Source organism: Rhinolophus sinicus, chromosome 13, assembly GCF_057876585.1.
Source record: "Rhinolophus sinicus isolate RSI-liver-muscle chromosome 13, RSI-T2T, whole genome shotgun sequence".
In the NCBI taxonomy this organism is placed as follows: domain Eukaryota; kingdom Metazoa; phylum Chordata; class Mammalia; order Chiroptera; family Rhinolophidae; genus Rhinolophus; species Rhinolophus sinicus.
Genome location: NC_142513.1, coordinates 25183385 through 25198053, shown reverse-complemented (window position 1 = coordinate 25198053; position 14669 = coordinate 25183385). Strand labels below are relative to the sequence as shown.

General features: G+C 53.9%; 2 protein-coding genes across 2 annotated transcripts; one reads left to right on the top strand and one right to left on the bottom strand.

The window, feature by feature from the left end:
• The first annotated feature begins 5605 nt into the window (after window positions 1–5605).
• AVP (arginine vasopressin) lies at window positions 5606–7748 on the top strand. Its single transcript, XM_074318285.2, has 3 exons — window positions 5606–5868; window positions 7172–7373; window positions 7521–7748. The coding sequence occupies exons 1-3, from the start codon at window positions 5749–5751 to the stop codon at window positions 7688–7690; spliced, it is 492 nt and encodes a 163-aa protein (XP_074174386.2). The 5' UTR covers window positions 5606–5748; the 3' UTR covers window positions 7691–7748.
• A 4748-nt stretch (window positions 7749–12496) lies between these two features.
• OXT (oxytocin/neurophysin I prepropeptide) lies at window positions 12497–13489 on the bottom strand. The gene is made up of 3 exons (XM_019733729.3): window positions 13299–13489; window positions 12767–12968; window positions 12497–12650 (listed from the first exon to the last, which is right to left on the bottom strand). The coding sequence occupies exons 1-3, from the start codon at window positions 13416–13418 to the stop codon at window positions 12595–12597; spliced, it is 378 nt and encodes a 125-aa protein (XP_019589288.1). The 5' UTR covers window positions 13419–13489; the 3' UTR covers window positions 12497–12594.
• Window positions 13490–14669: the final 1180 nt, after the last annotated feature.

Below are 14669 nucleotides of genomic sequence, written 5' to 3'. Positions count from 1 at the left end.
CTGAAAATGTTTCTATGCTAATACTTTGTATCCTGACAAATGTCTAACTGTGGGCAGTCAGCACAGATGGAGAAACTGAGGCTCACTGGGGCTGTCTAGCACACTAACTCGGTGATTTATTGAAGAACCAGTGGGGCCCATTGCAAGGTCCTGGGGTCACGTTGATTAAAGGAAGTCTGTCTAGTAGGGCAGAGAGACAGGGAATGAGCATTTCTAAGGTACCTCCCTGACCTGCAGGAGGTCAGTTCTTCTAAGGTTAGGTGTTGGGGCAGGAAAGATGAGACTCTGGTCTCATCTCAATGGATTTTGGGGGCGGGTCACTCTGTAGCAGCCATTGCACCTTCCTAATATCACCCTGATATTCTTTCAAGGCATTATTCTTCTCCACTGGCTAGTCTGAGGGAGCTTTATTCCAAAGTCTAAGGGACAGGCATCGTACAAGCCAAGCTAAACCACAGAGACGCCCCTCCTTGGAGTGGGAATCGGAGCAGAGGGACAAGGCTAGTGGCACTTGAAGCCATCCCTAGAATGGGCACTGTTGATGCTGCGCGAAATCTTGCGGCAGCTCCACACCTTTGCACCCACAGGCTGTTTATCCTGCCAGGAGCGCTCCCTCGTCCCCGTTCTTCCTGGACCTCCCCATTCAGCCTACAGCCCCCAAACTACAGTCACGGATTGAAAACATGGGGGGGGGGGGGTCTTCCCTGGGCGGTGGCCTCCGTGTCCTGCTCGCCCGCAGGGACCCTGGCGCTCCGCGTCTGCGGGGTGAGGCGGTGGCCCTGGCGCCGAGGTAGAGTCCCTGGGCGCGCCGGCCGGAGGGCGCTCACAGGGCTTCTGCACGCGAGACCCCCGCTCCCAGCAGCGCGGCTGCCCTGAATCCATTTCTCCGACAAGAGCGCGGCCTCCTCCCCGAGGGCGAGGCCTACAGCGCCAAGTGATGGGGGCGCCACGTTCCAAGCCCTCAGCAGTCAGGGCACAGCTCCTGGACACCTGCCGGGGCCTCATCAGGGCCACAGGCGAGGGGAGTGCGCCCAGGACGCGCCCCGTGGGGTCCTCGGGGCCCACGAAGCTTCCTGTCTTGCCTTCTGACTTTTGCTTCTGCTCCCCCAGCCCACTGGCATTTCTCGCCCCTTTGTCCGCTGCTGTTTCGTGGGGAAGAGGATATGGACATCCCTTGGCTCCTCCCCAGCTCAGCAAAGGGGGCAGTACCTGTCACCCCCCAGCGCAGCAGCCATTGTCCCCAGGGGTACACCAGGCCAGACCTTCCAGGACCTGGAGCTGACAGTCCCCAGACATAAATCCACCCATGTTCCTGTGGTACAGGCTTTTAATATAGAAAAGAGTCTGTCAGAAATGTATTTTTAAAGTTTATTTTGCTTTTTATTTGTTATTTTTGCAAGTAGAATTTTTATGAGGTCTTTTCATTTCTGATTTCTTATAAGCTTAGTGTACCTCCCTCCAGAGATCTGATAAAGACTCACATTTAGCTCCCCCCCTTTGATTAAGAAGTGAGCGCTTTTTTGTCTTTCTTCCTTCTGGGGTCTCCCCAGTTCGGCGTGGGGGCCTTGTGCCCCAAGGCCCAGCAGTTTTCTCAAGTTTCTTATCTCTGCTCAGTGCACTCTCTTTGGTTCAATTCTGTAAACAATTCTGGGACTCCTACACTGTTGCTGGCTTTTGTTCATCTTTTCATAGGGAACAGAGTACTTGTGTGCCTACACTGGTGAGGGGCCCGGAGTCAGACCAATGGAAAACAGGTGAGAAGAGAAGCTACACTTGCTGCTTGCAGAAGAATCTGTTTGAAAATGAGACCAACCCTCCTTCCAACAGGTATCAGGGAAGTCACATGGTACACACACTGCTTTGATCCTGACAAACGGGGAATCAGGAAGAGGAGTGGGGGTACCTGGGGAGTTAACTGTTACCTGTTCTGAGAAAAGATGGTCTAAGGGTAAGGAAGTACTTTAAAAAATGTTCTGAGATTTGGGGTTTAATCTGAAGGCTTGCAACTCTTTGTATGTAAAGATTTCAGAAAATCTTAACCTTTAATAGCACTTTCATCTGATTCCCTGAAGACCTCAGTGAGATAGGAAATGGGGTTAAGTATATGTCCAGCAAGTAACCTTGGGAACAGGTGTGACTTGCCCAAGGTCACATAGTAACTCCCTGGAGAACTGAGGGAACTCCCTGGAGAACTAGTACCCAAGGCTCCCCTCCCTCCCTAGCTCCCTTCTTTCCATAATTATTGAAAACCCATTGTGTGGCAAACACTGTACCAAGGGTGGGGGCCATAGTACTGCACAGAAAAATAGTCCTTTCTGCTCTGGGGCTTTCATTCTCAAGGGGGTACAGCCATACACACACACACACACACACACACACACAAATATAAACAGACAAATAAATGGACCACAAGTGTAGCAGGTGCTATTAAACCCACTGACATAGACCCAAGTTTGAAAATAATCAAGGTGGAGGTGCGGGATGCTGCAGGTGGATGGTCAGGGAGAGCTCCTTTTAGGAGATGACATTTAAGCAGCCAGGTGAATCTTGGTGAGGACAGACGAAACTTCCAGGACACAGAAACAGTAGATTCTGAGATTCCAAAGCAGGGGTGGAAAGAATCAGATAGATTTCAGAGATAAGACTAACAAAGAGGGAGAGAAAGAGAAGACGGGTTTGGGGTGAGTCTCAGGTTCTGGGAGGAGCAGCTGGATGGTGGTGTGATTGCAGTTGGAGAACCCTGGGAACCAGCAGGGCAGCAGCTAAGAATCAGGAGTTGAGGGCCGGCCCGGTGGCTCAGGCTGTTGGAGCTCCGTGCTCCTACACCAAAGGCTGCCGGTTCAATTCCCACATGGGCCAGTGCCAGATGGCTCAGTTGGTTGTGGCTCTCAACCACAAGGTTGCCAGTTAGACTCCTTGACTCCCCCAAGGGATGGTGGGCAGCGCCCCCTGCAAATAACAACGGCAACTGCACCTGGAGCTGAGCTGTGCCCTCCACAACTAAGACTGAAAGGACAGCTTGACTTGGAAGAAGTCCTGGAAGTACACACTGTTCCCCAATAAAGTCCTGTTCCCCTTCCCCAATTAAAAAAAAAAATCATTTAAAAAAAAACCCAAGAGGGTGGTATCAATGGAACTGAATAAAGCATATTTTTAAAAAGGACAAGTGCTCAACCATGTTAAATGCTGCTAGGGCATTGTGGAAAATGAGAACACAGACATGACCACCAAATTTGGCAAGATGGAGGTAATTTATGACCTTGATAACAGGAGTTCAGTGGACTGGTTTGGGCAGAAGCCGGCGTAGAGGGTGTTGAAGAGTAAATGTTGACTTCTGAATAAAAACGGCAGATGGACTACATTAAAAAACCAAGGCAGTCACTAACTCCAGGGAACTCAAACACTTGTTTAACGATGGAAGGATCATCATAATATACCACATGGCTTAGCTCAGAGGGTTATTTGCCATCTAGCTCGTAATGCTGATCTAACCACTGACATCATTACATCAGTGGTGGTGGCAGGGTAGGGAAAGACTGGAAAAAAAATCCTCCCTTTTAAAACAATGTGTGAATCAAGATCATGAGCTGAGGTGTAGGAGACAGAAGGATGGAGAAAGTGTGAAAAAGTAATTTTGGAAAGGGAACATATAAGTATAGGAAGCGTGTGAGGTATCACGTGATGTATGAGGTGATAGCTTTACAGTATATTTACAGCCAGTCAGCACAATGATGCTTTTTCCTGCCTGTGTGAGTTCCAAGAAAGTGGTATTGGGAGTAGCAGGCCCTCTGGCCTCTGTGTGGAGTCGGGGTTTGGGGTCTCCCAGGGGCTCTGGTGTGAGAGGCAAGTCTGAGAATACTGATCCTGTCGACACAGCTGTTCAGGACATGGGTGTCCTGGTCTGTCCTAGGACCTGTGCCCTTCAGTTAGTGCAGCCCCTCTGTTCAGAGGGGAACTCAAACCTGAAGTGCAGACAGGTAAGGTGCTGGGCCAAAGCCACACAACTGGCTGAAGCCAGACCCTGACCTCCCACCCCACCTCGGGCCGGCCTGCCCTCCAACCCACAGAGACTCAGGAGGGCAAAAGTTCAGACCAAGCTTCTTTCTAGGTCATGAATAGAATGAAAGTGTTCCTCTTGGATTAACCCAGGAGGATATTCTCTCTGGAAAAATCTCTTCAGCTCTTAGTAAGAATAGTGGTATTAATAATACAATACTACCTGTAATAAACTTTACAATGGTACAGGCATTTGTTTAAGCTCTTATGTATTACATGATTTCAGTCCTCACAACAGCCCTATGAGGTGGCTGCTAGTAACTTCCCTACTTCACACCGGAAAAAAGTGAGGCACAAAGGGACAAGTGACATGCCCAAGTTATGATGTTTCCAGCAACAGCAGCCAAACTCCAACAGACCGTTGGGCTCCAGCGTTCTCACAGTTCTGAGTGTGGGAGGTCCCCTCCCCAGGATGCTGGACCCCTCAGGGCACTTGGTGGGGAGGAGGCAGCCCTGTCCCCCAAGGCTTCCTTGAAGGAGACCAAGAGCTTGGAAGCTGGGAGAGTTGGGGGCTGTGCAAAGCCTAAGAGGTAGGGTGGCTAGCCTGGATCCAACGACCAGAGGGGCACTATCGTGGCCTGAGGGAAGGGCGTTTGTGGCTCTCCAACCCACCAGTCTGGGGTCATGAACCAAAGGCTGCTTTCTCAAGCTGGGCCCATTTGCTGTGGCTCCTTCCCCCCTCCAATGCCCCCCCACCCCACGCCTAAGATGGTGCCTGCCCTGGTCCCCACTAACTAGGGTCCTGGTGGGGGCAGGAATTGGGCCAGGTTGGCTGTCATGTTCCATGGGTCTCTCCCCCAATCTTTGAATCTCACTGGGTCTGGATTTCCCTTTTCCCTATAGCAGTTCCCCCACCCCCACGTTCCTGCCTGGGAGGGGAGTGATGGACACATGCCAAGGAGCTGTCTCTGAGTTCCTGGGCTTTGCTCTGGGCATGTGCGTGGGATGGGAGCATCCCCAGCTCCCCCCAGGAGCCTGTCCCACCCACCCTGTGGGAACGACCCGATTTCATGTTGGCCCGTTGCTTCCATGACTGTGACCGCCCGGTCCATAGGGCTGCAGGCAGCAATTTCCTTTCATGGTGCCGCCAGTATAAAGCCCTCTCTCCACATCACCCTGGGTGTGTGCTCTTCTCCGTTACTTATTTTCTCACAGGGCTAACCCTCCTGATGGGGTCCCATACACCCGACAGCCCCTTTCCACCATTCCTGGGCCAGACTGAATTCTAATCCTTACACACCAGCCCCTCAGGTCCCCCACGCCCCTTTCTCAGGGCTCTGTGCCAGGGGATGGAGGCTGTAGACTTCCAGCTTCTTCTGGGCATCCAGAAAGCTTGGAGACGGTCTCGAAGTGACCCTGGTCTGTCCCTCTCCCTGAGTCCTGAAAACCGCAATCACAGTCACAGCAGCTCCTGTCACACTGCGACCATACTGCTGCCAGTGACAGCCATGAGGCCAGCACCCCTCCCCCATCATCCCCTGCACAGACAGGCCCACGTGCGTCCCCAGGCGCCTGAATCACTGCTGACGGCTTGGGACCTGGCGGCAGTGGGCTCCTGGGGAGCCACTGGGGAGGGGGTTGGCAGCCACGTTGTCGCAGAGGGAACACCTGCAGACATAAATAGGCAGACAGCGAAGGCAGCAGAGCACAGCCCACAGAGCAGCACCGCACGCTGTGCCCACCTGCGCCAGGATGCCCGACACCGTGCTGCCTGCCTGCTTCTTCAGCCTGCTGGCCTTCACGTCTGCTTGCTACTTCCAGAACTGCCCGAGGGGTGGCAAGAGGGCCATGTCTGACCTGGAGCTGAGACAGGTATGACTGTGGCCCATCTCAGCGCTGCCAGGAAGGGGCAGAGCCCCAAGGCTGGTACCACAGTGCAGGGGCTGGGAAGGAGGGAAGTCGTGGGACAGGCAGGCTTTAGGGGAATGCCGAGCAGAAGAAGGGAGGCTTGGTGAGGCCGGGCAGAGGAGACCAGGCTGCCAGGCAAGGCAGGACGGGCTGCAGGGCTTCCTAGACACTGTCCCCATCCAGACAAGGGATGCAGGAAAGAGAGGTTTTTCCCCAGTTCTGGGCTTGGGGCTGGATCAGGGAGAACTGGGCAATAGGCCTCCTCTGTGCTCATGAGGCCTCTCAGCCAGCACTGGCTGGAGCAGCAGAGGCTCTGTCCTACCCAGCGCTCCACACCTCCCCTATCTAGCCCTCAGCCTCTCCTAGCCACCCCCCAGGCCCCATACAGACACTGGCCATTACTCTCAGCTTGCCTGAGTGGGAGGTGCTCCTCTAGCATCCTGTATGGAAGTTCTTCTGGGTACCTAGCCCAATTCTCTCATGCTGCCTGTCCAGTCAGTTCCCTTTATTCCATTTTCAGCACAGCTGAAGGAAATCCAATCACCATGCTCAATTTCAATTCTGCCGAGGCTACAGGTGCCTCAATTTTGAGCTGTTGAACAAATTAGAGTGGGTAGGTGGGCAGACTACCGACTACCCTTTCCTCTGCTTGGTGCCCTTGGAGGCATCAGTCACCTAGGTGCCTCACTCCAGCCTGTAGGGCTCAGGCTCTTGCCACCCACCTGGTTAGTCCGTAGGCAGGTGAGCAAAGGCCCACCAGCTGGGGGGGGAGGCAGGGCAAGGCCAGAGAGGGGACAGGAAATGGGAGGAAGGGCATGGATGTGTTTGGGAGAGCAGGGCAAGGGCCCTCTCTGCATGGGAGGTGGTGGTGCTAGAGATCAAGCTTGATTAATGGGGCAGGAGAAAAAGGTCTGCGTTAGGCAGAGGTGGTGGGCAGCTGAAAGGGGTGCACACCACTGAGGCCCCAGAGCTGAGGAGGGAGGTCTTTTCCAGGATGTAGCCCAAGGGAAGCCCCTCCCTCAGTGGGGGGTGGGAGAGATGATGCTGAGGGCTCACTGAGAGAATCTTCCCTCACCTGAAAACCAAAGGAGGTTAGTAGGTGTTGGCTCCCCTCCTTTGACTTATTTGGGGACAAAGCAGCGCCAGAGCGACCCGGAACCTCTGGAGCTCCCCTGCCCAACCTCCCCGCCCAGAGGGGCCCTGATCTGGGCCCTGACGCCCCCACCTCTGTCTCAGCTGCACGGCTCACCCCCTGCTGTCCCCCTAGTGCCTCCCCTGCGGCCCCGGGGGCAAAGGGCGCTGCTTCGGGCCCAGCATCTGCTGCGGGGACGAGCTGGGCTGCTTCGTGGGCACGGCCGAGGCGCTGCGCTGCCAGGAGGAGAACTACCTGCCGTCGCCCTGCCAGTCGGGCCAGAAGCCTTGCGGGAGCGGGGGCCGCTGCGCCGCCGCCGGCATCTGCTGCAACGACGGTGAGCGGCCATGGTGGCCCGGGGGCGGGGGCGGGGGCGGGGGCGACAGGGTGGGCGGGGATGGCCCTGGGTCCCGCCACGTGGGCCGACCTGGATCGGGTCCGGGGCGTGGCCCGTCCTCCCGCGCTCAGCTCCTGCTCCCGGCAGAGAGCTGCGTGACGGAGCCCGAGTGCCGGGAGGGCGTGGGTTTCCAACGCCGCGCCCGAGGCAGCGACCGGAGCAACGCGACCCTGCTGGACCCACCGACCGAGGCCTTGCTGCTGCGGCTGGTGCAGCTGGCGGGGGCGCCCGAGCCCGCCGCGCCCGGCGTCTACTGAGCCCCGCTCCACCCCACCCCGCCCTCGCAGCATGAAAAAATAAATCTTTTAAAATTCACTGGTGTCTGTCTCTGTCTCTGACGGTGGGGAAGGGAGAGGATGGTTGGGTGTCCGCACGGACACACACACACACACACACACACACACACACACACACACACGCTGACCAGTTCCCGGACCGAAGTCGTGGGCAGATCCACCCTAAAGAAGGGATAGACCCCGTAAGGGAAGCGCTCTTGGGCCAGCAGAGTTATAGATAGAACTAGGGACAGGCGTCCTGGGACCTGGGTAGGAGAGGGGAGCGCCAAAGCTGAGAGAGGCCCTGCAGGGGTTGGGCTGGAGGTCTTCAGGCAAAGGGATGGAAGTAAAGGCAGAGGAGGGTCAGACATCTGTGGCCAAGATAGCAAGAGAGAGACAGACATGGGCAGGGACAGAGAGAAGGCTGGGAGAGAAGGCAGAAGGGACAAGCCAAAAAGTGACCAGGAGTTCGGTCCCCATTTACATCCCAGGAGACTGAGGGACAAAAAGCTTCAAGGACCCACCCAGGTCCCTAGATTTCCATTCCAATGTCTATTTCATCCAAGGCTGTGCCTTGTGTGAGTGTGTGGGGGGGGGCGGGGAGAGGGGGCCACAGCACCCCAGACTCAGTAGAGGGTCAGGTGCTATCAGTCCAGTTAGCATGAGAGATAGAGCTCACTGAGACCCTGGCTCCACGGCTCCCCACAGATACCACCATGCAAACCACACACATACTCGGGCACAGACAAGAAAATAACTGTTAGGGACATGCCCTGGGATCCATGACCACAATCACAGATACACATTCAGAGCCCCAGACACACAGAGAGAAACAGACACAATACGCTCAATGACAGGCACATGTACACACACACACACACACACCCTCAAGTTAGCTCCCAACACAAGAACCTTCCACCCTTTGACACATGTAGCTGCAGGGCAAAGATGTCTGTTATCATTCCCCAATGTTCTTCTTTGTCCCTTTTTGTCCCCTCTATGCCATCTACTCCTTAATCCCCTTTTCTCTCACTACCTCACCACTGCCCCCAGCTCCTTGGCCCTCTCTTGCTTCTCTCTTTGTCCCCCTACACCCTGCTCTTGTTTCTTCTGTCCCCTCTCCCCCTGTTACCTTCCATCCTTCTCTCTGCCTGCTCCGTTCTCTGCATTCTCTTGGGAGGTCTTGCTCTAGGTTTTGGGGCCACAAGAGGCTGCACCTCCTCCAGAATCCTCTGCTGACTTGAAGGCCAAGATGGAGTACAGGTGGAGAGAAGTCACTCTGAGCCCTGACCCCAACATCCTGACTTGGGGCAGAGCCTTGTGACAGCTTCTGCCAGCCCGGGCGGGGTCCAGGCTAGAAGCCAAGGTCAGGCTCTCTTCTGGTCTTAGAGCTCCGCTTTGCTGTCACCCCTGGCCTGGCTCAGTAGGCGTGGGGGGTCAAAAGGGCTTCTATTCCTCATTAGCATAGGCTGAGGGAGTCTCTCTCCTGCCATGTCATTTGTCTTTTGTGGTCTTTTCAATGCCTGTGGGCTCTCAAGAATCTCTGTCCTACAGGGTCCCCAGTGCTAATACAGTGTGTGACATAAAAACAAATCACATAACAATTGTCACCCCAATAAATTAAAAAAAGAAAGAAAATCCCCCCACCAAAAAAAACCCCAAAACAAATCATAGCAATAAATGTTCAGTAATACAGTCGGTTTTTAGTTTTCTGTGGTGAAGCTCACCTCTGATGTTGCCCACAGTCCTCTGGGGTGCACACGTAGGCATTTTCACTTTACAAGTTAGTGTTATTTCATAATCCATATGTACTGATTTGGACCATTGTTAACAAAGTAAATTGAGGACATCTTTTTATATCAGAACATTTACTACTACCATAATATTTTTGTTTTATGAGAAATTTCTAATATACTTAAAAGCAGAGCCAATGGACAAGACCCTCAGGTACTTACCCCACCTTAAGCTTCAACAATTATCAGGGTGTGGTGGCTTGTTTCATCTCTACCCCAACTCTCTCCTCCCATCCCCAAATTATCTTGAAGTCAATCCCACCATCATACCATTTTATCTGTAAACATTCCAGTGTGCATCTCAAAAGATATGGACTCGTCTTAAAAACACGACCACAGGCTATTATCACACACACAAACCCAAAACCAAAACTCAATCATATAGTAATACAGGCATACCTCACAGATAGTGTGGGCTTGGTTCCAGACCACTGCAATAAAGTGACTATTGCACTAACGCGAGTCATAATCTTTGTGCTGGTGGAGGGTCTTGCCTTCGATTTGTAAAAAGCACAGCATCTCTGAAACATGATAAAGCAAAGTGCAACACACCAAGGTATGCCAGTATTATCAAATGTTTAGGTACTATTCAAATTTCCCCAAATGTTCCATGAATGTATTCTTTGCAATTCATTGATATCTGAGTCTGTTTTTTTTTAAGGCACAAAAGAGCATATCAATCCTTGTGACCCTTCTACCCTCTTATTTTCCTGAACTTCTTGTAGAGAATGACTTCCAACCTTTTTATCACATCCATTATAAGCAAGTGTAATCAGATGATTTCATTGTGTTTCACCTAGAGTCACCTTGCCTGTTTAATTGCATATTAAAATAATATTATTTTGTAATAAGTTAGTTTCCTTTTCTCTATATTACTGCCAGGACTAGTCATACATGTTTTGAAATTGTGTGTAGATAGGCATATTATCTAGGAAGTTTATTACTGGGTAGTAAAGTGCGTTCACAAAGTACTAATAACACAAAGAAGGAGTCGGGAACCACTGCCCTGGAGAAACCCCAGGCACTTTGGAGGTTTGAAGGGGTCATTCCTACAAGGACCAGAGGCCATGGGACTGAGCCAGGGAGAAGAGTGGAGAATGACAGCCAGCTCGCTTCTGCGCTGGTTGGTCTGCTCACTGAACATCTTCCTACTTTTCCTCAGCAATTCTCCCAGCTCATTCACAGGACCCCGCTTGATGCCGCCTCTGGGATGTCCCCAGGGAAAGAGGTGTCAATCAGACCCGTGTTTTTGAGGCTAGAGAAGAAAACACAGCCAGCCTTTGGATCCTAAGGAAAGAATGGGACAGTGGGTGGGGTGTCTGAGGGGGCGAGGAGACCCTGAACTTAGTCCCAAGATGGGGAAAGCTGGATTGACACCCCTGTGCTCTGTGTAAGTCACTGGGGTGTGGAGGGTATGCTGGGCACTCAGGACAGAGAATGAGGTCACAGGAGGAGATCCCGGACTTGCTGCTGATGTGGCAGGTGGACGCTCAAGTTGAGAAAAGCATAAATCTATAAAAACATGTCCTGTGGTTGAGGAGTGTGGTTCCCTCTGTGTGGCTTCTAAAGGACCACAGAACTTCGACAACTTTCCTCAGATACATATTTGTGCGTATCACGTACATCTCCGTGGTGGATTTGACCAGGACTTCACTTCAGTCATCTCTTCTTCCTTTATGTGACTGACCCCCCAATTCCCCTCAGATGCGGGGGCAGAGGAGGAACCCGCTCTCACAGCCTCAGCAAGAACCCCAGTCTAGGTTGCTGTTGGCCATTGTTGCTTGCAAAGGCCTCATCTCTATTCTCTTCATACCTCTTAGTAATAATGATCTTTTTTTCATTTAAAAAAAATTTTATTCAAGTGTAATATACATACAAAAGTTAACAAATCACATGTACGCAGTTTGATGAATTTTCATAAATTGAACACATCTGTTTTAGCAGCTCTCAGGCCAAGACACAGAATATGACCAGCACCCCAGAAGCCCCTTTACACCCCTTTCTGTCACTACCTCATCCAAGATCTTTAGCACCAGAGCTCAGCTTTGCCTATTTTCGTAATTTATGTAAAAAACAAAACAAACATTTTTTACAGCCCTCGTTAGCATGTTTTCTTCTCTCCACTCCATCTGTGGGTTTGGGGAGAGGGCTCTGCAGTCCTCCAGTGTGTGAAAGCCATAGAAACATTTTTTTTTTAAATCACTAACAGATAATGATGTGCTCCTGTTTTATTTGAAGTGGAAATGTGGGCACAGACCTTCTGGAATTGCTGGCCCCACAGCGTGGGCGCGAATGGGGTGTGTTCTGGGGGACAGGCTTTAGGCTTTTGTTAATTCCCAAAAGGGCTTCTGGTCCAGGAAGATATGAGAAGTAGGTTGAAGGATTCTCTATGTTGGTATTATTTTGGTGGCCGTGGGTTCTCAGGAGCTGGTCCTGCAGGGTCCTCAGCTTGACCACCTCTTCTGAGTCCCAGGGGCTCCTGTGGCCCACCCGAGAGTCCCTGCTCTTTGGGAACATGAAGGCCCTTAAGCTGCGAATGGGGGCAGTGTCCTTCCCCCAGCCCTCAGGTGTGGCTCAATGGCTCCAGCCTCCTTCCAGATGTCAGGAAGTCCTCCGCTGACCGCATCCCCTTCCTCTGGTTGCCGGTTAGGCCCCTTTCCCTGCTGACTGCACCACACCCTGCCTTTGGAGCTTTGGACGTTCCTCCCAAGTCCAGCCGGCTGTAGGCCCCCAGCTCTTTTTGGAGCCGGAAGCTGGGGGCTGTTTCTGTCTCCCCCGAAACCGGCCCTGTTGTCCCCCTCCTTCTTCCACCCACCACGGGATGGCGAGCGGGAGCAGCGTGCCCTCCCTCCCCTGGGGCAGCAGGCCTGACTCCCTTCCGCTACTCGGGAATACCGGCTCTGAGTTGCGGGAGAGCCGGAGACACAGCCCAAACGTGCGCTCTTTCACCCCTAGTGTCCTCCCTCCCGGTGCAGACACTGAGACGCGAGTCAAGTTGGAGGGAGAAATCTGCTTTATTTTATTTTAATTATTTCTGGGAGGGCTATGGAGGGAGCAAGGGGTGCGCCCGGACAGTGTCCAGGGCCGATCCGCTCAGCGCTGGGAGAAGGCGGCCTCCGGGTCGCAGGCGGCGTCGGCGCGGCAGCCGTCTGCGAGGAGAGACCCGGTGTCAGGGCTCGCCCCCGCACCCCGCCCCGCACCCCGCGTCCCTGTGCGGTGCCCGCGTCCCCCGTCGGGTTCCGCCTGCAGCCCCGGCCCCGCTCACCCGGGCTGCAGCAGATGCCGGCGGCGGCGCAGCGGCCCCCGCTCCCGCAAGGCTTCTGGCCCGACTGGCAGGGCGACGGCAGGTAGTTCTCCTCCTGGCAGCGCAGCGCCTCGGCCGTGCCCACGAAGCAGCCCAGCTCGTCCCCGCAGCAGATGCTGGGCCCGAAGCAGCGCCCTTTGCCCCCGGGGCCGCAGGGGAGGCACTGGGGGGACGGCAGGGAATGACGCGGGCGTAGGGGAGGGCGAGCCCAAGTTGGGTCGGGGGACAAGCGAGCCCGGGTGGCTGAGCCGGGGGTGGGGGAGTCGGGCCTCCTCTGGGCGAGGACGGCGGACAGGTGAGCGCCCGGAGTTCGGGGTCGCTGTTTTGAGTCCAGAAGCCGTCAGAGGAAAGGAGCCACCATCCACTAACTTCCCTTGGGTCTGGAGCAGGGCAGGGCGGCTGGGGGACTTGGCGCGGGTCAGCGCCGGGAAGGGAGCAGCGGGGTGACCCTCTGGCTCGGGTTCCCTCCAACCCCAGCGCGGCTGGGGCTCACCTTGCGCACATCGAGGTCCAGCGCGGCCCTCTTGCCTCCCAGGGGGCAGTTCTGGATGTAGCAGGCGGAGGTCAGAGCCAGGAGGCCGAGAAGGCAGCAGGCGAGGCTGGGGCCGGCCATGGTGCGGGCGCAGGGTCCAGGGTTGGTGGCTGCGGCTCTCTCTCCGGCCTGGCCTTTTTATGCCTGGGGCCGCCAGGCCGAGCACTGTCTTAAGAGGGCCGCCGCATGTCTGGTCACAACGGGTCGCTGCGGGTCAGGCCCTGTGCCTTCCGGCGCGCGCCTTCATTTGCAGGAGACGGCCGGGTCAAGGTCGCTGCTTTGACTAATGGGCTATGGCGAAGATGGGTGGGGGTGGGGGTGGGGAAGGGAGCCGGTGCGGTGGCCTGGGCTCCCAGAGGGAGACAGGGAATATGGGGTGGGGTGTATAAAGCCAAACCAAGGACTATGTAGCTGGACACCCAATACCCTGGAGGGAGGGTGGGGCGGACACCCGGATCCCTCCAGGCCAGAAGAGGCGTGGGCAGGGCTCCTCCACCACCTTCTTCACCCACCACACAGGCATCCTGTCCCCTGTTTGGAAGGTCTTTTCCAGAACCCAGATTTCCTGGAACCCACCCTGTCTCCACACCGACACCCACTTTCCTGCACCTGGAACTTGAGTTGGAAAAGATCTTTATTTTCTCTAACTTATAACTGAAATTCAGCCTTTCCTTCAACTACTGTGAGATAGGCAACAAATCACAGGGGAATTTGCAATACCTGTGACTTGGTCACAACTCCAAATGACAGATACCCCTTATCACATTACAGCTATTGCAAAGGTCTCTAAACGTTGTTTAGACTCATACCATCACTTTGAAATTACGGCGGTTATTGGACCTGCCACTGTATCTTGTTCATTCAATGCTTTAAATAAAGAAGCACATTGGCGACTCTATCACAAATTTGTTCCAACATTTTTATACCTGAATATAAATGTCATTGGTTTCTTTTGTAATCCCATGTCTTTGTGTTATGCATTTAAAAGCAATGCATAATTGTTTTTCTGCTTTTTAAATATATCTCAAAAAAAAAATAGTTAAAAGTAAAAGAATTACAGACTGCCTTGGTGGAAGGGGTGTTGTCCAGTGTCATGACCAGGGAGTTCCTGGTCATGGACCCTCCTTCAAGAAGGGAGTTGTCACCCAGCTGCTGGAGTGTGGTCTGCAGATGGCCTTTGGTGCAGGGCTGCCTTAGCTGCAGAGAGGCCCCTGGCCTGAGGTCACACCTTCCCAGGAGGCCCACATTGAATAACTGGTCCATTCTGGCCCATTGCTGCGCAGCTCTGGGCCTCCCTGTGGAGCCACCTGAGGCCACAGGGAAGTTCTCCCT